Consider the following 25,298-nt stretch of genomic DNA (forward strand, 5'->3'; position numbering starts at 1 on the left):
CTGCCTCAGAGTGTGTAAGTGGGGTGCCATTTCTGCTTCGAGAGGCGGGTGGGCCATCAGGGTTTTGAGCCACTGGCGACGGCGAAGATCTGTGGCTATGTGGTGGCCGCGGTATTGATCGCCGTGCCGGCAAGATCCATTGTCCTATGTTTCCCCAATGGAGACAGGTGGGGGGGAAGGGAACCCATTACTGGAGATGGGGTGAGATGGCGGGTGCGTGGCTCTCATTGTGCTCTCTCCTGCAGTGAACCGAACCGAGGCGGCGGTGACCAGGATGGCGGAGGAGATCACGACGATTGGTCAAGCGGTCCAGGACATGCGCCGGGACATGGCCACACTGCTGGGGAGGGGGGGGGCGGGTGACGGTGCACACTCATAAAGAGAGCCTGCTGTGATTGGGGTTTGTTCAAGGTTGTTTTGTAAATAAATGTTTCTTGTTTCCCTGTTTACAGTCGTTTCGTGAGGAGACACCCCCCACCCCCCACCTCCAGGGGCCACACTACCCTGCGCGTGCCTGGACATGTCCCAAGCTGAGAGGGACAAGGGGCTGGGGAAGCCTTCAGGTGGCTCTTGCCAGGCAGAGGGGGCACACATAGCACCCATCTTTGGCATGCAGGCTTGCAAAACTTCTCCTTTGAGGCCTACTGGGTGGGTGCCTGGCGTGGGACGGGCGAGAAGCGTGCCTGGACATGTCCCAAGCTGAGAGGGACAAGGGGCTGGGGAAGCCTTCAGGTGGCTCTTGCCAGGCAGAGGGGGCACACATAGCACCCATCTTTGGCATGCAGGCTTGCAAAACTTCTCCTTTGAGGCCTACTGGCTCTTGCCAGGCAGAGGGGGCACACATAGCACCCATCTTTGGCATGCAGGCTTGCAAAACTTCTCCTTTGAGGCCTACTGGGTGGGTGCTTGGCGTAGGACGGGCGAGAAGCGTGCCTGGACATGTCCCAAGCTGAGAGGGACAAGGGGCTGGGGAAGCCTTCAGGTGGCTCTTGCCAGGCAGAGGGGGCACACATAGCACCCATCTTTGGCATGCAGGCTTGCAAAACTTCTCCTTTGAGGCCTACTGGCTCTTGCCAGGCAGAGGGGGCACACATAGCACCCATCTTTGGCATGCAGGCTTGCAAAACTTCTCCTTTGAGGCCTACTGGGTGGGTGCCTGGCGTAGGACGGGCGAGAAGCGTGCCTGGACATGTCCCAAGCTGAGAGGGACAAGGGGCTGGGGAAGCCTTCAGGTGGCTCTTGCCAGGCAGAGGGGGCACACATAGCACCCATCTTTGGCATGCAGGCTTGCAAAACTTCTCCTTTGAGGCCTACTGGGTGGGTGCCTGGCGTGGGACGGGCGAGAAGCGTGCCTGGACATGTCCCAAGCTGAGAGGGACAAGGGGCTGGGGAAGCCTTCAGGTGGCTCTTGCCAGGCAGAGGGGGCACACATAGCACCCATCTTTGGCATGCAGGCTTGCAAAACTTCTCCTTTGAGGCCTACTGGCTCTTGCCAGGCAGAGGGGGCACACATAGCACCCATCTTTGGCATGCAGGCTTGCAAAACTTCTCCTTTGAGGCCTACTGGGTGGGTGCCTGGCGTAGGACGGGCGAGAAGCGTGCCTGGACATGTCCCAAGCTGAGAGGGACAAGGGGCTGGGGAAGCCTTCAGGTGGCTCTTGCCAGGCAGAGGGGGCACACATAGCACCCATCTTTGGCATGCAGGCTTGCAAAACTTCTCCTTTGAGGCCTACTGGCTCTTGCCAGGCAGAGGGGGCACACATAGCACCCATCTTTGGCATGCAGGCTTGCAAAACTTCTCCTTTGAGGCCTACTGGGTGGGTGCCTGGCGTAGGACGGGCGAGAAGCGTGCCTGGACATGTCCCAAGCTGAGAGGGACAAGGGGCTGGGGAAGCCTTCAGGTGGCTCTTGCCAGGCAGAGGGGGCACACATAGCACCCATCTTTGGCATGCAGGCTTGCAAAACTTCTCCTTTGAGGCCTACTGGCTCTTGCCAGGCAGAGGGGGCACACATAGCACCCATCTTTGGCATGCAGGCTTGCAAAACTTCTCCTTTGAGGCCTACTGGGTGGGTGCCTGGCGTGGGACGGGCGAGAAGCGTGCCTGGACATGTCCCAAGCTGAGAGGGACAAGGGGCTGGGGAAGCCTTCAGGTGGCTCTTGCCAGGCAGAGGGGGCACACATAGCACCCATCTTTGGCATGCAGGCTTGCAAAACTTCTCCTTTGAGGCCTACTGGCTCTTGCCAGGCAGAGGGGGCACACATAGCACCCATCTTTGGCATGCAGGCTTGCAAAACTTCTCCTTTGAGGCCTACTGGGTGGGTGCCTGGCGTAGGACGGGCGAGAAGCGTGCCTGGACATGTCCCAAGCTGAGAGGGACAAGGGGCTGGGGAAGCCTTCAGGTGGCTCTTGCCAGGCAGAGGGGGCACACATAGCACCCATCTTTGGCATGCAGGCTTGCAAAACTTCTCCTTTGAGGCCTACTGGGTGGGTGCCTGGCGTGGGACGGGCGAGAAGCGTGCCTGGACATGTCCCAAGCTGAGAGGGACAAGGGGCTGGGGAAGCCTTCAGGTGGCTCTTGCCAGGCAGAGGGGGCACACATAGCACCCATCTTTGGCATGCAGGCTTGCAAAACTTCTCCTTTGAGGCCTACTGGCTCTTGCCAGGCAGAGGGGGCACACATAGCACCCATCTTTGGCATGCAGGCTTGCAAAACTTCTCCTTTGAGGCCTACTGGGTGGGTGCCTGGCGTGGGACGGGCGAGAAGCGTGCCTGGACATGTCCCAAGCTGAGAGGGACAAGGGGCTGGGGAAGCCTTCAGGTGGCTCTTGCCAGGCAGAGGGGGCACACATAGCACCCATCTTTGGCATGCAGGCTTGCAAAACTTCTCCTTTGAGGCCTACTGGCTCTTGCCAGGCAGAGGGGGCACACATAGCACCCATCTTTGGCATGCAGGCTTGCAAAACTTCTCCTTTGAGGCCTACTGGCTCTTGCCAGGCTGGGGAAGCCTCCTACTGGCTCTTGCCAGGCAGAGGGGGCACACATAGCACCCATCTTTGGCATGCAGGCTTGCAAAACTTCTCCTTTGAGGCCTACTGGCTCTTGCCAGGCTGGGGAAGCCTTCAGGTGGCTCTTGCCAGGCAGAGGGGGCACACATAGCACCCATCTTTGGCATGCAGGCTTGCAAAACTTCTCCTTTGAGGCCTACTGGGTGGGTGCCTGGCGTGGGACGGGCGAGAAGCGTGCCTGGACATGTCCCAAGCTGAGAGGGACAAGGGGCTGGGGAAGCCTTCAGGTGGCTCTTGCCAGGCAGAGGGGGCACACATAGCACCCATCTTTGGCATGCAGGCTTGCAAAACTTCTCCTTTGAGGCCTACTGGCTCTTGCCAGGCAGAGGGGGCACACATAGCACCCATCTTTGGCATGCAGGCTTGCAAAACTTCTCCTTTGAGGCCTACTGGGTGGGTGCCTGGCGTAGGACGGGCGAGAAGCGTGCCTGGACATGTCCCAAGCTGAGAGGGACAAGGGGCTGGGGAAGCCTTCAGGTGGCTCTTGCCAGGCAGAGGGGGCACACATAGCACCCATCTTTGGCATGCAGGCTTGCAAAACTTCTCCTTTGGGGCCTACTGGCTCTTGCCAGGCAGAGGGGGCACACATAGCTTACAAGCTTGCTCTTTTCTCCCCTAGGGCCAAGCTGGGCACCAGGGGGGGGCCTGGGTGGACCTCCGTCAGGAAAGGAGGGGCTCGTGGGACGCCTGTCGCCATGGGCGGGAGCATCGTGCGGAAAAGGACAAAATGCGCATGCGCGGTCGGTTGATCAGTACTCCAATCGCCCACGTATGCGCACACCGGGTTCGAACGCGGGGCGCCATAGGCAGTGGGCGAGCGCCGTGCGCACTGCCCGTGGGGCCCCGCTAAGGGTAGCTGGTGCTATTCGGGCTTATCTCTCGCCCTGTAAGGGGGGGCCGGCCTCGGCCAACAGAGACCCCGGGGAATGGGGGGGCGTGCCCTGGGGGGGAAAGGTCCAATCGGTTAGGGGGGGGAGGGTCTGCAAATCATTTGTTTGGATTGGCGGGAATTTGGGGGCGGGAATGAAGTGAACCAAAAATGTTTCCTGCAGCTTAAAAGTGGCAACCATTGGGCAATTAAACGGGAAAGGAGCCAATGGGCAATGAGCCCGAGGAAGCCATCACATCACCCCGTGATGGGGCTTTGGGGGGTCGGTGTGTGTGCTTGCTCTTTATTCTCCCAACCGCGTTCCCTCACTGGCCCGGGGGGGGGGGCCGTCACGGTGCAGGGTGGCGACTGATAAAAGTGCACACGCGTGGATGACTGCTTGAATGTTGCGATCATCCACGTGTGTGCACTGCGGATTCGAACGCGGAGCACCGATGACAGTGAGCGGGCTACTTGTTCACTGGCCGCGGTGCCCCGCCAAGGGCAACGGGTCTATTCGGGCTTATGTCATGGCCGGGAAGGGGGGCGTTCCCTCGGCGAAGTAGGAAACATAACTTTACATGTATTGTTCTCTGATAAAATGGGCAGGGAATGGGGGGGGAGGGCGCGCTTCCTTGCAGAAGGAGGTGAGGCAGCGTAGTTTGGGGTGGGGCGAAGTGAATGTAAAAGGGAGGAAAGACTTTTTCCCCTTTACCAATCCCCAGAGTTTGCTAGAAAGACAAGCAAAGCGGTCGTGAAAGTTTCTTTATTCAGGAAAAAAAACATGGTGCGCTCAATTCAAGCAAACATTAGAAGTGCTGGAGCACAAGTCAACGAGGGTGGTGCTGGATAACAAGCAACCGCCCCACAGCCGCCACCGGTTAGAAACAAAAAGTAACCCCCTCAACATTGGGAAAACACATTAATAGGAATGCCCGATAAGACGATTAGACCCCGGTGCAGAGGGGCCTCATACACCCTACAGCCGGTAGCGTCGTGGTGGGCAGCGCTGCCTTTTTGCAAACAGGTAGCCCCTAGGAAGGGGTTCGGGGTCGGCCCGGACACGGAACCTCTTTGCACGTGGAGCGGGCGGCTCCGGCGGCCGGTTCTCATCTGCGGCGGGATCCGCCGTGGGAGCGTGGTCGGGAGCGTCGGCTGTGGGGGCGTCACCGTCTGCGGAGTCCCTGGGGCCGGCAGTGCTTGATGGTGGGGCAGCGGGGGCCTCAACCGCGGAGACCATCCTCTCCAGGAGGCGCACCATGTCGCGCATGCAGCTTTCTGCCGTGGCTGCTTGGCGCTCTGCCGCTTCGACCGCCCGGCTAAACAGTTCTTTTTGCTCGCCTCGGTCAGCAGCCTCACTCTGCCGCGCCTCCTTCTCCATTGCGCAGGAGTCGGTCAGCTCCGACGATATTTTCTCCACCGCACGCCGAGTCGCCTCCATGCACACGATCGCCTCGTTGCGCGGGCGCTCCCGGCGCCGAAGTCGGAGGTTCGACATTCGCTCCGCCGGAGACAGACGGCGTGTCCCGGCGGCCGTGGTGTCGGCTGGGTAGCGTGTAAAGAACGAGGGAGACGGTGTTAGATGGGGGCCTCCCTCCCGCGGGCACCCCGCATTCCCGACCGCACAACTGCCCACGGGACATTACTCACCGATGGTCTCTGCCGCGGAGTGGTCGCCGGCCGCTGCTGCCACAGATCGATCTGGGAGGCAATCGCCGGCGGGCTCCTCGAAGGTGTCCTCGGTGTCCTCCGTTCCAACGCCGGCCACATTGTCAGTACCCCCCTCCGGTTCCCCCTCAGTGGCTCTGGCCGAACGTCGACGCCGGTCAACGACGGTTGGGGGGACGCCAGTGCCCATCACCCGTGGCACCACCAGATCCTGCTCCAGACGCAGGAACCGGTTCAGTTCCTCAAAGAAGGGCCAAACCCTCCGCCCGTGTCCCGAACGACTGTTCCCGTCCACACACTCCTTGTAGCCCCTTCTCAGAGTCTTCGCCCGCTCACGACACTGCTCCCAGTCCCTGGGGAAACCCCTGGCCGCCATCTCGTTCGCGATCCACTGGAACTGGCTCACATTCCTGTAGCTTGCGGAAAGCCTGCTCTGCACAGCGTCGTCCCCCCAAATCTGGATGAGGGCTCTCGTTTCCTCGTCAGACCAGGGGGCGGCCTTTGCCTTCTTGCCTCGGGCCGCCGGGACCACCGAGAGTCCGGCACCGGTGCAGGACGTGGGGCTGGTGCTGAGGGTGATCAAGAGAGGCAGACTGCTTGCGGGTTCGGGAGGCGTGGTGGAGTCCATGTTGCGGTTGGCCGTTCTGGGTGTCCTTTGCTGGGCTCGGGAGCAACAAACGATCGTCAACGGCGGTCTTCGCGGTCAGTTTCGGGCTGCCTTTACAGTAAGTTGGAGGGGGGCGCGACGCTGACGTGGCCGGCAGGGGACCAATCGCCTGTCCACTCGCTGCAAGAGACGGCTGCTCGAGAGCGTCTGGGCGTCACACTCGCGCGGCATTGGACAGTGTCGGCCACGTCACGAGGGGGCGGGGGGCGGACGTCTAAGGAGAAGGGGCCGTTGTGGGGCGGGAACCGTTGCGGTCGCCGTCACGCCATGGCGCCCGCTCACGGGAAGAGGAGCAGCAGGGGCCAGCCGCCGAGAGAAACACTCCGTGCCTTTGCGGTCGCGCTCTCCTTGTTCGCGCGGACGGTCATCCGCTCTACGGCTGCCACAGCTGACACTGTGGCCCTGCTCGGGAGGCAGCTGGGAGAGGAAGTTAACGGCCGCCGCGCGCGACATAGAAGAAGACTGCGGCAGTTGGTGGCAACACTTGCGTCCGTGGAGGAGATGGCGCAGTGCTTCATTGTTGCTTTCCCGCCGAGGAAGGCATGGGTGCTTCCCCGGGCATGCCCTCACTGGTGGCCGTGGTGGGAGCGCTACGAGTTCAGTGACGGGCAGTGGCTGCAGCAGTTCAGAATGCGACGTGCCACGTTCGAGTACATTGTTGGGGAGCTTCGCGAAGACCTCGTCCGCGAGACGACCCACATGCGCGACCCAGTCCCTCCCGAGGAGATGATCGCCATCACCATCTGGAAGCTTGCCACGGGAACCACAAACTCCGCGACACTGCCCGCATTTGGCCGTGGCGTCTCTACCGTCTGCGGGATATTCGACGAGGTCTGCGAGCTCATCGCTGCAAAGCTGACCGAGAAGTGGATCTGCATCGATTACCTCGAGGACATTATCTCCGGGTTCGAGGAGAGGGGATTCCCCAATGCCTGGGGCGCCGTGGACGGGACACACATCGAGATCCGTTCTCCGCCTTTCTCTGGGGACAAGTACATCAACCGCAAGGGATACTGCTCCATGATTCTCCAGGCGGTGGTGGACAGCGATGCACGATTCCTGGACATTTTTGTGGGCTTCCCGGGAAGGGCGCACGACGCGCGTGTGCTCCGTAACTCGCCCCTGTTCAAGAGACTCGAGGATGGCGCCCGTCGCCCGAAGCGGCCGGTCACTCTGGAGGGGGTCACATTCGACCCGGTAATCATCGGGGACCCCGCCTATCCTCTTCGGCCCTGGCTCATGAAGCCCTATCCGGCGCCATCAACGCGCGCCCAGGAGCGCTTCAACTACAGACTGAGCCGGGCGCGCATGAGTGTGGAACGCTCGTTCGGAATTCTGAAAAATCGCTGGCTTTATTTACAGCGGCCCCTACTTGTCAGCGAGCGCCTCATGGTCGCGGTAATCACCACCTGCTGCATCCTTCACAACATTTGCCTCTCGCGCGGGGACATCGTTTACGGGCCGTTCCCGCGCGAGCCGCTGATGGAGCCCGGGGATGAGCGGCCGCAGATTCCCTGGTCCGAGGCCGCTCTTACCGCGCGGGCAGTATCGATTCGTGCCGCCATAAGTGCGCACTTCCAGCAATACCGATAATTCAATAAAGCTGTGACCGGTACAGCCGGTTTCAGACTGTGTGTCTCTATCCGGGGCGGGGGGTGGGATGGTGGTGAGGCGGGCGGAGGGACAGCATCTGTGTGTTTGGGCGAGCACGGGGGAGGGGGGCCGCGTCGAAGGTGGTGGTGGGCGGGGGGCGGGCGGGCGGAGGAACAGCATCTGTGTGTTTGGGCGAGCACGGGGGAGGGTGGCCGGGTCGAAGGACTGCTCTTTGGTGCCGTTCGGTGCCGTTTTAGGCAGAGGACCCCATGGGCATGAGGATAGAACGACGGTTTTGTGCTCATGGGGATCCTCGCTCGATCCTGGGCGACCCATCACGGTCGCGGTTTTTTGGTTTATTGCCGGGGAGAGGCCTCTAGAGGCTTGGCTGGTGCTTGGACCGCCCGCCTGACCGGAGTTAGGGCAACCCTCTACATGCTCTGACTTTTATTTTTCAAGAGATCGTGCTGTTGCAGCCTGGCGGTTGCTCTGGCCTGGGGGCGGGAACCGCTTCGAGTTGGGGTTCACACGGCATACCACGGGGTTGGTTTGCTGTGTGTTCCCTATCCCCAGGTCCCATTCCGACCGGAGCATACAAATGGATAGAGACACACACAAAAAAAACCCATCATGGAAGACTTCACCCCAAAATGTGTCTCAACCTATAATGATGTTTAAAATCGTCTCTTGCTAAGCAAAGTCCAGCTCCCGGGTAGCCGTTCTTAAAATAACCCCACCCCAAAATTGCTTCTAGTCTGGCTTTCACTAGATTCCAACAATTTCCTGAAACTTTATATACCATTGATAAATATCTAGCAGTCACTCTTTATAACACCTAATGAGTTCATTGCGCTGTTTGGTCACCTGAATTAAACATGACCCCCTCATAGGGTTGCGGCAAACTGTTGTGTGTGTGTGTGTGTGTGTGTGTGTGTGTGTGTGTGTGCGCTTGCATGTGACATTTTGGTTTAATAAAACAACTATAAAGAATTGGCTCAACTGCATGAGGAAATCATATTTTCTTTGGGCAGAATCTCCCACATTTGGTGACATGGAAAACCAGCAGACTCCTCACTAAAGGCAAATCTGGAAGCTGCTTGCAGGGAGAGTTCTCACAGGAAGGGCCCGGGGGGAGCCTTGACTGTGCTCTGGGCCAGGAGCGGGAGCACACGCCTGGGATATTTTCCGGGAAATAATACAGAGGGGAGCCTGGTTGGCAGGCCTGGGAGCAGGGACACAGAGCTGGGATTACTGGGGGTGGCACATACAGCCTACTGGGCTTCGCTTTGTGTGCGCCTTTCAGGATGCCTGGTGCTCTGCTAATGTCCTTTACCAAGAGATCGGGAGGGTTGCGTGAGGGCCCTCCCTTATTCAGAGCCAAATTCGAAGGCCAGGCTGTTGGATCTTTAGTCTAATCCGGCCTGGTCCGGGCATTGCTGCACGAAATTTACCCACAAAGGAGTGCAATGGTGAGAGTCCCGGTTCCACGTGGAATCGGGGCCCTCCACCACCCTGCCGGCCACAGTGCAGCAGCAGGGCCATGTGGGATTTCGGCGGCGCCCATGGAGATGTGGCGACTACGCCGCCTGCACACCACGCAGCGATCGTGACGTTTCAGTCATGGTGGGCGCCAAGGCAAACCGCAATCCAGCCTCTCCGCAGCCTTGTGAAAGCCCAGGTGTGCTTGCAGCGGGGAAAGAATGTGCTGACTGTGCCTGCTCCTGCCCGGCGCCCGCCCAACCATTGCAGCTACTCTGCTCCCATGTTCTCTGCTCTCAATTTACATACGAATAAGCGGGTTGGCCAGCCAGTCATCCAGGCTCCGCTCCACCCACAGGACTTCCCCACCCAGGCCTACTCATGGTGATGGCTTGCCCATTGTCTGCGCCCTTCCTTTTGTGACTGTTTTGTCGGGCCCCCGCGGGGGCCCTAAGCGTTGTTTCGTCTCAGCAGAAGCTGAGTTCATGGGTGGGCATATGACCGCAAGCATTTTTCGAGCTCGCGAGAAAGCCTTCTCCACGTGGAAACGGGGCTCTCACCAAACCGCCACATAGCGCGGCGGTCGAATTTGGCTCTGAATAAAGAAGTCGCCCTCATATTCCCCGTTTTAACGCCCACAGGCTCCATCCCAGCCCTCTTGCGGTCAGGTCACAGGTGCTCGAGGCTGCGTGGCGGATGCCAAGTTTCAGCATCGGGCGAAGACGAGGGGATGGTGCTTGGTCGGTTATGGGCTGAAAAGCCTTACTTTTCGGGGCGCACACCGGTTAAATACCGGCAGTACCGGGCGGATAGGCGTGCGCTATAGGAAAAATCTGCATATTCCTTCCCAGCCTGCCGTTTCTCGGGGGAGGGGGAGGACTCTCCCCACCACTGTTCCAACGGAGCAGGTTTCGTTCGGGGGATCAGATGGGCGCGCGGCAAGAGGGATGGCTTTGAGTCCATTGTGATCCCCGTTCGATTCTTGCCTGGCCCGCATCGCCTACTTCTTTTTTTCTGGGGCCCAAGTTGCTGTGCAGGCAGTGTGATTTGCACATGTTTCCACGACAGGCATGCCCTGGCCGCGCCCCGGGGACCTCTCTTTTGTCCTTCAGATCACTCCTGCGAGAAAACACTAGCCTCTCATTGAATTTGAACGACTGGCCAGCCGCGGCCTCTGCTCTCCAAATCTTCCTTGTGTCCTGTCCTGCTTCTCCCTCCCTGCCCCCCCCCGATCACAACATGGAGGACACAGGCCACTTCGGGGAGACTTGGCGAAGGACTCCCCAAACCCCCCTGCCGTTTCTTTTCTCCTGACTTTGTGTTTGAGGCACAATTATAGGACTTGTAGGAGAGATTTGCCTTGTGCCAAGAGTGGCGGAGGGTTTCCGGTGAGGCCTGCCGCGGGGCTCTACCCTGAATAAGCGACCTGGCACCTGGTTCCAACAGAGCAGGAACAGGTTTTGGGGGGCAGATTTTGCATGTTTTCCTCTCAGGGCCGCAAGTTGGTTTGCGGGCCGTTTCATTTGCACATGTTTGCGCGACAGGCATGTATTCGACGCGCCCCAAGCGCCACTCCTTTGTCCTTCATATTTCCCTTTTGTGCGATGCAAGGCTGAAGTCATCCGATGTTAACATGCGCTCTGCCTCTCCCCCCCTGAATTCCCTCCCCGACGGTCGCAGCCGAAATATGCATGCTATCAGAAGGGACTGCCGCACAGGAGTCCCGTAGAGCAACAAGCAGGAAGGCCTGCTTAGTGCCCTGGGACTCCTTGTTCGAGCCCCGCATCGCCGCCCGCCCGGCCCGCCTCCCTTTTTCGCGTCTGCTGAGACCGCCGGTGTCCCCATGAATTTTTCACCGACCAGGGGGGGGGGCGCGATTCTCCAAATCTTCATTGTGTCCAGGCCCTTTGGCAAGATTTGCACATGTTTCCGCGACAGGCATGCCCTGGCCGCGCCCCGGGGGCCTCTCTTTTGTCCTTCAGATCACTCCTGCGAGAAAACACTAGCCTCTCATTGAATTTGAACGACTGGCCAGCCGCGGCCTCTGCTCTCCAAATCTCCCTTGTGTCCTGTCCTGCTTCTCCCTCCCCGCCCCCCCCCCGATCTCAACATGGAGGACACAGGCCACTTCGGGGAGACTTGGCTAAGGAGTCCCCAAACCCCCCTGCCCCCCCTCTTGTGTCAATATTGAGCCAGAAAAGGGTTTGCTCCAGGCCTTCCCATGCCTGGGGAGACAGGGCAGGGCCTTGCATGGCTCTTCCCAGCCATGGGCCGTTGGAGAAAGGAGCAACCCTGCCAGATCTGTGTTCCTTCACCCCCCCCCCGCCCAAATCCAGGGTGCTGCTTCCAGGCCCTTGGGCCAGATCACCCCCCAGGTGTGCCCTGGACCTCATGTGCCAATATTGAGCCAGAAAAGGTTTTGCTCCAGGCCTCCCCTGCCTGTGGAGACACGGCAGGGCCGTGCATGGCTCTTCCCAGCCATGGCCCGGCGGAGAAAGGAGCAGCCCTGCCAGATCTGTGTTCCTTCCCACCCCCCGCCCAAATCCAGGGTGCCGGTTCCAGGCCCTTGGGCCAGATCACCCCCCAGGTGTGCCCTGGACCTCATGTGCCAATATTGAGCCAGAAAAGGGTTTGCTCCAGGCCTTCCCATGCCTGGGGAGACAGGGCAGGGCCTTGCATGGCTCTTCCCAGCCATGGGCCGGCGGAGAAAGGAGCAGCCCTGCCAGATCTGTGTTCCTTCCCACCCCCCGCCCAAATCCAGGGTGCTGCTTCCAGGCCCTTGGGCCAGATCACCCCCCAGGTGTGCCCTGGACCTCATGTGTCAATATTGAACCAGAAAACGTTATACCTCAGCGTCCCTTTCCCCCAAATCCAAGTTGTGTGTGTGTTCCAGCCCCCCGGCAAGAGCACCCTCCAGGCTTCCCCAGCACCTTCTGTTTAAAGATTATCGCAGAAAATGGGTTCCCAAAACATGCAGACATGCTCAAAGCGCAACCCGTTTCCGGATCCAGGACATGTGTATTCAGTGTGCGGAGCCTGTTAAGTTTAAACATAGCTTTATTTTGCCGACAGACAGGGCTCACCATGGCAGGCGGGAACCCCAGGCCCCCTGTGTCCATTCACTCAACTGTCCATCGAGCCAGACGGCCCCCCCCTTCGACGGCCAAGCACCTGGGCAAAGCTCGGGACACGCGAGAATGCCCTAACTCTTTTTGGCGATGGTGGACGCGGGGTCGAAGTCCCAGGCTCTTCGCGGAGTTGCTCGGGTGCGTGCGGTCTTCCACGCTGAGTTGCCGCGAGAAAGGCGGCAGGAGACATCCCACCATCCAGCAGGTCAATCTCCTCCTCCTCCTCCTCTTCCTTCCCCGCAGTGGGGCCTGCTGTCGGGAAACCAATTGGAAAGCAATAAGCAGTCTTTGCCCCGACCAACCATACTACTGAGCATTGTGGAAACACCGACCAAAGCCCCCATCTAGGCGCCCTCTGTCGACCCAACAGTGACCTCGCAGCGCCCAGTGGGCCGCCATTAGCCACTTACTCCAAAACTGGTCCCGGCGTGCCTGGATTCTCTCATGGGCCAACCCCACAGCCTCCATCCGTCGCTCGGTGTCACTGGCTGAAAGAAAGGCGGTGTAACGATTAAGGAATTTCAATCGGTTGGTGATGCCCATCCCCAAACCTGCAAGCCGTGTGTCCCTTCTCCCTGGCAATCGCCACCCCCAGCCTTCCCCAGCACCGCTTCTGTCATATTGGGGGATGACCGGGCCCGCTTCTCTACCGACCGTAAAATTGTCTGGACACGCTTCTCGCCCGACCTATGCCGAGTGCAAAAGTGGAACTTGCCCGGGCATGCTGCCGGCCCAGACCATGCTCCGCTTTAGCCAGCTAGGCCTAGAGAGGAGAAAGGAGCAAGCCTGCAAGCTATGTGGACCCTCCCCAAACATGAGTGCTATGTGCGTCCCATCTCCCTGTCAGTTCCACGCTCCAGGCTGCACCAGGACACACAGCGTGCATATCCGCTGGACTCTTGTTGGTCATATTGGGACGTGTCCGCGCACGCTGCCGGCCCAGCCCATGCTCCCCTTTAGCCAGCTAGGCCTCAAAGGAGAAGGGAGCAAGCCCGCAAACTGTGCGGCCCCTCCCCAAACATGCGAGCTGTGTGTCCCTTCTCCCTGGCAAGAGCCACCAGTAGCCTTCGCCAGCACCTTTTGTTGACCTATCCCCAGCACCCAGAGTATAAAAGTGGAACTTGCCCGGGCACGCTGCGAGGCCGCAGGCCAATGTCCCCCTTTGGCCAGCTAGGCCTCAGTGGAGAAAAGAGCAAGCCTTCCAGCTGTGCGTCCCATCCTCAAACATGAGCGCTGTGTTTCCCAGCTGTCTGGCAGCTCGGCCTGCGCCTGGCGCCACACAATCGGCTGTACAGTCGGTTTGTTGATGTAATATTGCCTCTGACAAGCAGAGCTTCAGCCTTTTGTTTATGCTCACTTCTGTATCACCATCAATTGCTGACCATAATCATTATAACCATTAGATATCATTTTAATATTTCACAGTTTATTCAATCCTGTTAAGAGCAAGCACAAAAGAAATCAGCTCTTTAAAAGTTCTCCTTTTGTAGGTTGGGTGTATAAAAAAGCATATAAAACCTGCATTGGTACTGCTGCATAGTCCTTTACCTAACCTCTTTCCAAAGTGCAGAATCTTGTGATCTCAATCACATTCTTCAGATGGTAGATGCTAAAATAGCATGCCACACCCCAGAACTTCCTATATAGTAAAACGCACACAAAAGTTTTAACACTGGAAGCTCTCTATCTTGCTTCAGGAGGTAGAACCATGCAGGCAATGTACTGTGCACTGAGCCCGGCTTCTACTGAAATCAATAGAAATGCTTTTCTAGGTTGTGGGACACTTGGGTGCAGACAGGATTTCTGGAACTCAGCGGAGAACCTAACTTTGGAGTGCTGACCAGCCAAATACCAGCTGGTAGAGCTGTGACTGACCCAAGGCCATGCAGCTGGCTTCAAGTGGAGGGGTGGGGATTCAAACCTGGTTCTAATAAAAATAACCGCGCTGTGCGGCCGCAGGCCAATGTCCCCCTTTGGCCAGCTAGGTGTCAGAGGAGAACAGAGCCGGCTTGCAAGCCGCTAGGCTAGGCCTCAGAGGAGAATAGAGCAATGGAGCTTGGGCCGCCCAACAGAGAATATAGTTTGGGCTGCCCAAGCACCTGGAGATCAAAGGTGTAACATTCCTTGGCCCGCTGCAGAACACTGCACCCATCGAGGAACAGCTTCCGGGGGCCGCCGCCCACTTGTTTCTTGACCAGACTTACTTCGTGGTCGCTCGCCCAGAAACTCCTTCTCCACCATGTCGACCTCGATGTCCTCCACCACAGCGGTCAAGTTCCTGCGGACCGTGTGGGCGAGATCGACATGGTCAGGGAACAGCGACTCCAGGCGGAACGGCACCATGGTCTCCTCCGCCGCCTCCCGCTCGTGCTCCGTCAGCCCCTTTTCCTCCATGGCCGCGGCCGCCTGCTCCGCCCACTCCTCACGCCAGTTGCTTGGCACCCACTCTGCCATGCTTTGCGACGATGGCGGAGGCACGTCTGGTCGGCAGGGGAAGCCTCACGAGTTTGCGGGGGTTTGCGCGGGCAAACCAACCGCACAGCCAATTGCGTTGCACCACGCGGAGGCCGAAAGCTGGTTGGTCGTAGCCGAAAAAGCGGGAATCGGTGACACCGACCGGGTCAATGCGGCAGGTCAAGAGCTGATCAAGCCCCCCCCCCCCAATTCCTGGGGCCTCTGAACGGAAAACCAGACGCAGCCGTGATGGGGTCCCCCCGGAGGCACCAGGGGCAGTGCGCCCCTGGATTTTGGGCAAGAAAATTTTTTTTGACAGACATGTCTTAGACCTCGCCCGTGCACTCCCCCCAAGCCCTGGGCGGGCCCTGGGATTTCGGACAGTCCCGTGTGTGTTTCTCACAAACATGTTCCACCCTCCCCAAGTGAAGACATGTCTGTGTTTGCCTGTGTTTGTCAAAGGCATGCCCCCCCCAGTGGACAAGCACCAACCAACGGACAGGGCCCCCCGCCCCGCTTCGAAGCCCTCAGGCAGCCGGGCAAGATCCCGGAGTGCGGGGGGGAGCCAGGGGGGCCATCTCTGACAGGAAGCCAAACAGTCATCCAATCTTTTGAGGCCCGCGTTGGAGGCCCCCGGACCAGTCCATTGCGCGTCACCTGCTCGCTCGCAAGCTGCAGGCAATAGCGCCATCTAGCAGTCATTGAGAGGTCCACAGCCCTCGGGATGGTAAAAATAGCCGCTCTGTTCTGGGAACTCGCTGGTCGTCAGGAGGGGCACGTGCAGACGCGGACACACAATCACAGGTCTGGTGCGGGCAGGACACGCGCCGAAATTCTGAAACAGCCACGGGCGGGCCGAAACAGACGGGAGCGCGGACACGTGCGCAACCACGTGTAGTTCTTAACGTCTGTTTCGGCTCTGAGACTCAAGCGGATTACATAGTGTGAGATTAGTACAATCAGTGGCAAGGACAAGGGCAGGCATTTCCATACAGTGTCAAGGACATTCCCATAAACAATGTCATGGGGTAAATGGATTCAAGCTTACAAAGACACAACATTAGCAAGGATTCAATACGGGGTTGAAGAATTGCTGAAACAGAACACAATCCATTCTAGGACTTACATTAAACCACATGGAGCACAGGTACTATAGTATAGGAACACACATTTAAAGCAACAGATAATATGAGACTGAACTGACCCAAGTTGGAATAGGCAGTCACTGGGAGGAAAGACATTTCTCAATATGTGTCCAGTTGTCCTGTTTGTTTGTCCTTCTTGGCTCGGACCGCTGCCAGACCTACTGTGGGCTTGACTCACAGATACTAGAATTTTTGATCTCCAGCACCGGCGAGAACTCTGTGCACACAATGACTTTCCCGCCCCCCTCCTAAGTTGCAGTAACCCGTCCTCGCACTAGTACGCTGAAAAAGCAGGGCTTCTCTCCAGCAGGGCTCCATGATGGGTTTGAACCCTGGCGACCTCCCTCTTAAGCCCTAATCTCCACTTAAACATAGTCCACCTACCTGGGAGGAGATTTATGGAACATTCATGGAAGAATTCCTGTTCCACAGCCACGCCTTAGGTTGGCGCTCCTTCTTTGCGGATGTCTTCAGATTTTCAGCACAGTGCAAAAAATGTGGAAGGAAACCTTGTGGGCACAAACCGCCTCTGATTGAAATCGGTGGCTGAACATCCGATTGCATTTTACTTCCCACTCTGGTCCTGAGGATCTATTTTTATTTATTTATTTACATTATTTATAGTCCATCTTTCTCACTGAGACACAAGTCGGATCACACAGTGTGAGTCAGTATAGTCAAGATCAAAATGCCAAGATTTTAAAAACCCGCAGAAATCCAATACAGAGCAGAAGAAATGCTGAAACACAGCACAAGCAATTCTGTGATTGTCATATTAAACAACATAGGAACTACTCAACAGGATCACAGAATCACAGGAACAACAGTACGCTGTATGAACCTTTCACTGCACCAACAGAGATGCAACATCCAACTTCTGAACAGAAATGTATGTGCTCACCTTCTTGAGTTTAAAAACATCACTAGAGGTGGGACCCCTCTTTCAGAAGAGTAGCCTTTTATATAGTTGGTACTACTAACTTACCCGCAGAATTGCCCGAGTCTGGTTTTAGAGCAATAACTAGGTCAGGGATGTCTATACAGCACCTTGGTTTCTACCACTTACTCGATTAGAGGACCTACATGAAAGAAGAACAGTCTTAAGGCAGGTGACCATCCGGGCAAACCACCTCTGTAGATGAAATGCTATTTTTAAATCTAAGCAGGAGATAGGCCGTTCTGCTGGAATTCAAAGCAACTTCGGGGAAACTAACATAGGCATCGGACAGGACTGAAACAGCCCAGTTGAGAAAGTACAGGTTGTTCAGTGAACTGGCAAAGGGATGAGCGTGGGTTGGGTTCCTCCCTGTGTTGGGGAAACCCTTTTAGGATAGAGGGGAAGTGAGGTACAGTCAAGAGAACCCCACTTTAACCACATAGGATACTCTTCCCACCCAGGAACAGGTGTTACTCTGCCCAATGTGGAGGGTAGGTTTTGCCATGTTGCATCGGTGACCCCAAATGTAGCCATTTATTTTTTCTGATGGGAATTAGTGACCATTTTCTCTCATATGAGGGGAAATGAGGGCACTGCTCAGGCGTGCCGTTGGTGGATGTGCTGCTTGTGTTGTGTTGATGCAGCGACAGAGAAACAGCCCTTCTTCTGTCCATGTATCTTGGGTTCGGGTTCTATTTTTTGGGCTCTTGCTAGAGAGTGGTAAAATATCTGGAACTAGCTTTTCTATCAATAAATAGATAAGAGATTCATCATAGTCTGATAGTAAAAGACAGAATAATTAAACTGCATGCTACTTTTTATTTCCAGGGAGGTGCATTTTATGAGCAGGCATGAAATAGAAGCCAAGAGCTTAACTACATCTTCATAAATTGATGGTCAAAGACTTGATTTTGATGGCTATTATCAGATCCTTAGGGTATCTCATCTCTCATTGAGAAAAAGCAATTGTTGATAGGATTAACATGATCCATTCTTCTATTTTAGGCCATGGAAACTGCTGTATTAAACTTGCTAGGCAAATTGCATGCTTTTACTTTCAGCTACTACAGGCATCTACAAAATATGAGCCTTACAACTTGGTCGTAAAAGTTATTCACTCACATGCCTACACAGATGTGCATGGACTATATTTGACAAGACCAGAATATGGTTATGTCAGTGGTATAAACTCTGGTGAACCACAACCCCTATTTTATCACCATCTTTATAAGAGCCCTGTGGTGCAGAGTGGTAAGCGGCAGTACTGCAGCCCAAGCTCTGCTCACAACCTGAGTTTGATCGTGGTGGAAGCCGGGTTCAGATAGCTGGCTCAAGGCTGACTCAGCCTTCCATCCTTCCGAGGTCAGTAAAATGAGTACCCAGTTTCCTGGGGGTAAAGTGTAGATGACTGGGGAAGGCAATGGCAAACCACCCCATAACAAAAAGTTTGCCAAGAAAACGTCGTGATGCAACATCCCCCCATGGGTCAGTAATGACAAGGTGCTTGCACAGGGGACTACCTTTACCTATGCAACAGTATGGTGATATAAATCTGCCCTCCAGGGTTGCTGGCTAGTAGTTGGTTACTCACGCATAAGCTTTTTTTCAGATCTGGGGGGTTTGTGTATGCATGCTAGCAGGCAGGATTGTCACAGCTATCAGCAACCAGATAACGTCAAACATTGTCAGCATCCTGGATCCATAGAGCTCATCATCGCTGGCCGCCCTGCTGGTTGCCCTGCATGGTGAAGTACTGGTTAGCTAGCAAGACCAAATCAAAGAGCAAAAATGAGCCATAATGCAACGACGCAGCTAGTTGATCTAACACCTAAATCCCTCCTAGTATGCAGGCTTATCAGGGTCCATTTTGTTGAATAATTTATATTCTCATTTGCCAGGACAAAAAATGGCTGCCTGGTGAGATGCTCAATTGCAACAGGTGAGATTTGTGGGCAGAATAATAAAAACAAGCCACAATTAACACACATGGACCGGGAAGGGTCGGGATACTAACATTCTCAGAGGTTTCTCTTCCACCTGCCGGTTGCTCTGAGAGTCACCGTCGGAGGCCCCAAGATGCTGGCTGGACGTAGCAGCCAGCCCAAACTTGCTTTGGAAGAGTCTGAGATTCAGCTGATCTGGGGAGGCCTGCTGCTGTTTCCCACAAGCCTCAGCTGGGCAAGGGGAGAAGTTTTGTCCCCACTGTAGTGAACTGGGGACACGGGGTTCCCAATCTCCAGGTGGGACCTGCAGACTGATCTCTGTACCATAGAGATCAACCCCTGGAGAAAACGGCTGCTTTGGAGGGTAGACTCTGTGGCATTATAACCAGCTGAGATTCCTCCCTTCCCCAAGCCCACCCTCTCCAAGCTCCATTCCCAAATCTCGAGGAATTTCCCAACCTGGAGGTGACAACCCTACTTGGGAGACAGTTTTGCTCCTTTACCTCTGAGGTTCAAGGTGATGTCAGAGGAAAGGGCAGAAGAGAAACTTGGAAATGAAAGGTAAATGGTCAGTTGAATTACTAGACATCTGATAAGATGAAACCTTTCCTCTGGGCGAATATAATCATTTCTGTGCTTTGCACCTCTATAGACCTCAGAAGCTTTGCAACCTATCTATCTATCTATCTATCTATCTATCTATCTATCTATCTATCTATCTATCTATCTATCTATCTATCTATCTATCTATCTATCTATCTATCTATCTATCTATCTATCTATCTATCTATCTATCTATCTATCTATCTATCTATCTATCTATCTATCTATCTATCTATCTATCTATCTATGGGGGATGACTGCCGAGAGGAGAGGCACTCTCTCCAAACAAACTGCCTGTATTACGATATCAGTCTTTGGCTTTGGTGGTAATGAAACCTGGGGATGGTTTTTGTTGCCATGAGAACAATACATTTGGGGCTTCTGGGCTTTCGGAGCCTTTTTGACAGAAGTAAAAGGGGAGTTTGTTGCAGGGAAGCTGGTTCTGGGTAGCTAGCCCCTCTGCAGGTAGGTGGCGTCCGGCACCAAGGGCCCTGGACTGCTGGGAACTTCAAGCCACCGGGACGCTTGTCACCTGAATGGAGCCAGGCACCTGAATGCTCTTTTCTTCTGTGGCTCCTGGGGAATCGAGGTCTCTCCCTCTGCAGTGAGATCTTGCCCCTCCCCTCCCTTCATCTTCCTTTGACAGGAGGAGTCCACAGCATGCCAAGGTAGGAGATGGAGTTGAAAACACTTTCTCAGTTTTAGGGAGGGCCTATTTTATGCTCCGGTGGCAAGTGGTCCCCATTCTCCTCGCAGTGCAGAATTACTTACCATGTAACCCACAGGAATGTGAAATGGGGTTGCTGAGAGCCATCTCGCGGTGGTGGGGCTCAACCACGCAAGCATCACCGCCTGTTCCTAATGACTGCTTCTGTCTGGCACGTGCATTCTGGTGCTCAGGTCCTTCTTCTGAACTGGGCGGCACTTTCTAAGGATTGCTGTTAGGCATCGCCCCCCCCCACACACACACTATTTTGTGCCTGCTTCCTGCCCCAAGTGCGGCTCATGCTCCTTTGAGCTAACCCTTTAAGTGTGAACTTTGTCTGTTTCCCATTTTAGGAATTTGTCACCCTCTTTGGCTTGCTCTTTTCTGGAGTTTCTGATCTCTACCACACTCATTGGTCAGGGATGCAAATGTCGAAGGGGCTGCTAAGCATGCCCTCTCCCCTTCAAAACATTTGAGACTGCAGTAAGCCTGCAGGAGCTTCGTGGGAACCTGGGCGGGGAGAGCCCTTCTGGCTCTGGATTCGGTCAGCGGCTCTGGTTCGGAGCAGCTAAGGGCATGCAGCACTTTGGGGGCTTAGTAGGGTTTATTTGTATAGATGCTCCCAGGATTGAAACAGTCCACTTTTTTCAAGGCCCCTCAGCTATAAAAAAGGGGTTGAGTGGCTTGGTACTGTAAGTTGCTAGTGGAAAAAATGGAGCTAAAACCCAAAACAGACCCATAGATATGGGAACCAATCTTATGTAACTGCACTAAGAGACCTGGCATTGAATATTTTTTCCCATTAGCAGTGCAGGTATATCAATAGAGACTTGCTGAGCTTTTACCTGTGAAGTTGACTTTCAGCAGGTAGTCTTTGTAGACCTTCTTGCCATCCAGATTCTTCATCGCATCACAGAGCTTGGTGGTGTTAGGACACAAAGTCCGTTGCATTTTATGCACAGCGTGGGCCATCGCATATACTGCGTTCACCACAAACATGATCTTGGATTCTTGCTCATAGTTGGCGCTGTTAATAGAGAAGTGTTTGTCACATGGTTTTTGGTGAGGGTTTTTGTGCTGAAGGCTGCACTGAAATTTCTGCTCCCAAAAATCCTTGAACCAGGGATTACGATGGTTGTTGGCTGGACTGAGGCTTTGGAAATATCGGTCAAATTCTTTCACTGGATGGGAAGCGAGCTCCAGGGTTATTGCCCCATAAGCAACGTGTTCATTGCCCTTCACGACGCTTTCCTGTGCTCCCCACCCATCGCTGGCAACCCATGTAAAGGACACATTGAATCGGTTGGCGGCAGCAATGAGCTCCCGAGAGTCATCACTGCGCATGAAAAGGACGACAACTTTTGCGTTGGGTTTCTGGAGCAGCTCCTGGATGACACTGTCATAAGATTTTCGAATGTTGGAGCGTCCAACCTTCTCTGAGGTGGCGATGCATATGTTGTGCAGCCGTGCCTCTTGTTCAAATGCCTCGATCCCCGTTTCTCCATAGTCACCTTCAGAAGCGACGGTTGACACATAGGTCCAGTTAAAGAATCTCAGGATCTCTGCCATGGCTTTTGCTTGGTAGAAGTCGGGGGGCACCGTGCGTGCAAAATAGTCGTAGCGGGACTTGTCACTCAGCTTGGCACTGGTGGAGGCATAGCTTACCTGAGGGATCTGGAAAAGCCTTAGCAGGTTTGCTACCTGGAAAGGAGAAAATACAGAGTTGCTTATCCAAACAAACGGCTACCTTGAACCAAATGGTAGGTTCCGGCTCTTTTACAGAGATTTCCCCTGGAAGTTTTAATGTACAGCAAGCAGCACTGTTGGTGACAGGAATACATTGCAAGCGCACATCACACCACTGCAAGCTCACATGGTAAGTTAGAGATGAGCCACAAATGCTTCTTTATCACTCAGTCACAGCCGCATCAAGTGGTGATTTACAGGCATGAATATACCATGACACGTTAACCTTCACCCCCCGCACTGGTATCACTTGAACAAATGCCTTTCATGGGGATTCACTGACACTTTCAGCTGCAGGTCATCAACTATCATAGACCTGTTGGTGGGAACCAGACTTTCGTATCTGAAGGTGTCTGAAGAACATATCTTAATCCCCCAGTATAGGGGCATGTAGTTGTAGACACAGCGGCCTTAGAAGGACTGGGTTGCATCTGCGCACCAGTGCGATCTTCAGGAATAGATGTTCCCATAATACATAATCAAGGCTTGACCCACATCACATATGGCATGAGACAATGCAACACAATGCCGTGCAATGCAATGCAATACGATATCTTACTACTACAGAAGCTTTTCATGTTTGGTTACAATCAGAAACGTTATTCTGATACCCCGCTGTCCGATATGAGAAGGAGGTTCTATTTTCCTGAAAACGGAGAGGGGGGAGTACAATATAGTCCCTGCGAATGTCGTCTGAATTAGATGGAAAGCGGCTCACAGGCAGAACGGAGTTAACCTCCTGCTGAAACCAAATGAAATGAGGAGGGAACAGGGAGAAAATCCCAGCTGGTATAACAAGAATAATATAGAGAGCAAAAGGAACCAAACATCACTGAAACAAAATTGCTGGAGATCTCGGGTGAGCTCCCCATTCAGAGTGGTGTACAATTGTACTTGCATATATGACTGTGGCATTTATAACCTTAATGGAAGGCATGTGAGAAAAGACCACAAAGACATAATCTTGTGCCCACTGTCTGATAGGCCAACCCCCAGCAAAGCCAGCCCTGTCTCTTGTGTAGCTGAGGCTGAGGGTGACCCGTAGCCAGCGCAGTCAGCTTTCCTAGTAGCGTATCTTTGTGAGCAGGGCCAGCCCAACCCTGATCGCCTACGGTGCCGGGTTCTGAGGGGCTCCAAAAGGCGAGGGAGGCCTCTTCTACTCCCCTAAAAGTTTGGCTTTAAGTAGCTTGCCATGGTGAAATGTTGGGGGGGCTTGTGAAGAACTTCTCTATTTTTATTTTTATAGTGTTCATTTTGAACGCCTTTCAGTCTAGACTTCTCAATTCCTCTCTATTGAACGGTGGCGGCGGCGGCGGCGGGACTTTGACATCGGTTGCCTAGGGCTCCAAAAAACCTTGGGCCAGCCCTGCCAGTGAAGAAACCTGCTTGTGATCTTTTTAGGGATCACAGAGGATCACTTGGTCTGCTCTGGCCTAGTGGTATAAGGAAGCTTCCTGGGCCGGAGTGGCTCGTCTCCCTGCAGTTCTCTCCCTTGCCCAGAACTGGTCAGTGGTTTGCAAGACGAACAGCTCATTTCCCACCCATCCTTCCAGTCATTAGTTCAAACTCTGTTGCAGGCTGTTGTTCTCATATTGTGTCATTTTAACAGAAACATGTTTGAATATTCCTGATCGTGCTAAGGAGGTAAATATTCCAGAATTCTTTTCACTTGATTACATTTTCCAAATTGGTTGATTTTTGAATTTAGATTTACTGGATAGTATCTTGTATGTGCTTTTCAGATTCATGGGCAAATGAACATACCATCTGTCATGTATGACTGTACCCATTCATCCATGCCAATGTTTATTCTGATGCTTATTGTTTATTGTCAATAATAATCCTGATATGCCAATTCTGACGTTTATTGTTAACATCATCCTGATGTAACTCACTATAGTAGCTGGTCTAGTATTGTAACTGCTAAGTACATTTCTGGTTGCTTTCATAGACTGTGTGTGTCACTTTCGTTTTCTCCCTCTCACGGCTTGGCAATGCAGCTGGCAGAGCTGCGGACAATCTTCTCCTTTGATGTTCCTGGAAATGACCTTGCATGTCTGAAATGTTACAGTTCCCTATATCTCTTCTAACGAATGTATAAACTCCAGAAAGGTTTCCCAGACTACTGCTGAACTTGTGGTTTAGGAGGGAGGGGGATGTTTGAGTATTTAGACCTGTACTTGCTTTAAGCCTTTATTCCTTTCAAAGAGAGGTTGAACTGCTCAGACGCGTTCTTGCTTCCATGTAAACCTGTGGACCTGTGCATGTGGGAAAAGGCTGATTTTCTGAATGAAAGTCATTTAATCAAGGACCCGCGTCTTGCTGAAATGATCCAGGGATCTACCTGCCATATCCTGTCATCTGTAGCCTGACACCATCTCTGAGTTGCTCACATTGGATTCAAAGGGATTTTTTGGATTGGATTGGAATGTATTCATTCCATGATTGTTTGTAACATTTTTATGCACGTAACATAATGAAAATTTTTAAATAAGCTTTATACTAAAAATTAGTTTGGTTTTCCATGAAATAATATATACACAATACTTTAACAGATTTATTTTCATCTTTCCAGGTTAACTTGTGCACGGTCGGGAGGTGCGTTGTATGAAGGAGTTACGTTCATGAGGTGCATTGCCTGAGATTATACCACTAAGGAAGGCCGTGGGCCCAAACGCATTTGGTTCTATACATACAATGATAACGTACGATAATACCTGTATATTTGGAAACTGTTCATTTTTATATACAACAGCATGGTACTAATATGTTGAACCACAATCTTATTGTTTTTAACTGCATGTTTGTGTTATTTATTTTTTTCAGTAAATTTTTATCGGTTCCTTATTGATTTGTACTATCTGTAGAGCAACACTTTATACTGTTCTTTGTCTCAACTTTTTTAGTTTCTATTCTTTTGTTGGGTTGCATTTTCCGCCTTTCACTTTCCCCCCTCATAATGTGTTATCCTCACACTGGAGGCAGAGGAGGAAGAACGGAAGAGCTCTCTTCCCAAAGCCTTGCCAGGGAGGGGAGGCAGCGGTGGGCATTCCTCCTGTGCACTGTACAGGTAAAGCACACACATTAACGTCATGGTGGCAGGTCTCCCATGGCACACACTACAGTTGCCAAGCTCCAGGTGGGGCCTGGAGATCTCCCAGAATTACAACCCATCTCCAGACTGCAGAGGTCAGTTCCCCTGGAGAAAATGGCAGCTCCAGAGGGTGGAGTCTATGGCATTATGCCCTTCAGAAGTCCCTCCCCTCCCCGAACTCCACCTTCCCCAGGCTCTGC

At 54.1% G+C, this 25,298-nt stretch overlaps 1 protein-coding gene across 1 annotated transcript in view; it reads right to left on the minus strand.

Annotated features, from left to right (window-relative positions):
• GRM3 (glutamate metabotropic receptor 3) overlaps positions 1 to 25,298 on the minus strand; it is a 101,653-nt gene that overhangs the window by 54,574 nt on the left and 21,781 nt on the right. The window contains exon 3 of the mRNA XM_054988609.1: positions 21,104 to 21,959. Within this exon, the coding sequence (XP_054844584.1) occupies positions 21,104 to 21,959 (856 nt within the window). The remainder of the gene's footprint in view (positions 1 to 21,103; positions 21,960 to 25,298) is intronic.

This window comes from Eublepharis macularius, chromosome 9, assembly GCF_028583425.1.
Source record: "Eublepharis macularius isolate TG4126 chromosome 9, MPM_Emac_v1.0, whole genome shotgun sequence".
Taxonomy (NCBI): Eukaryota; Metazoa; Chordata; class Lepidosauria; order Squamata; family Eublepharidae; genus Eublepharis; species Eublepharis macularius.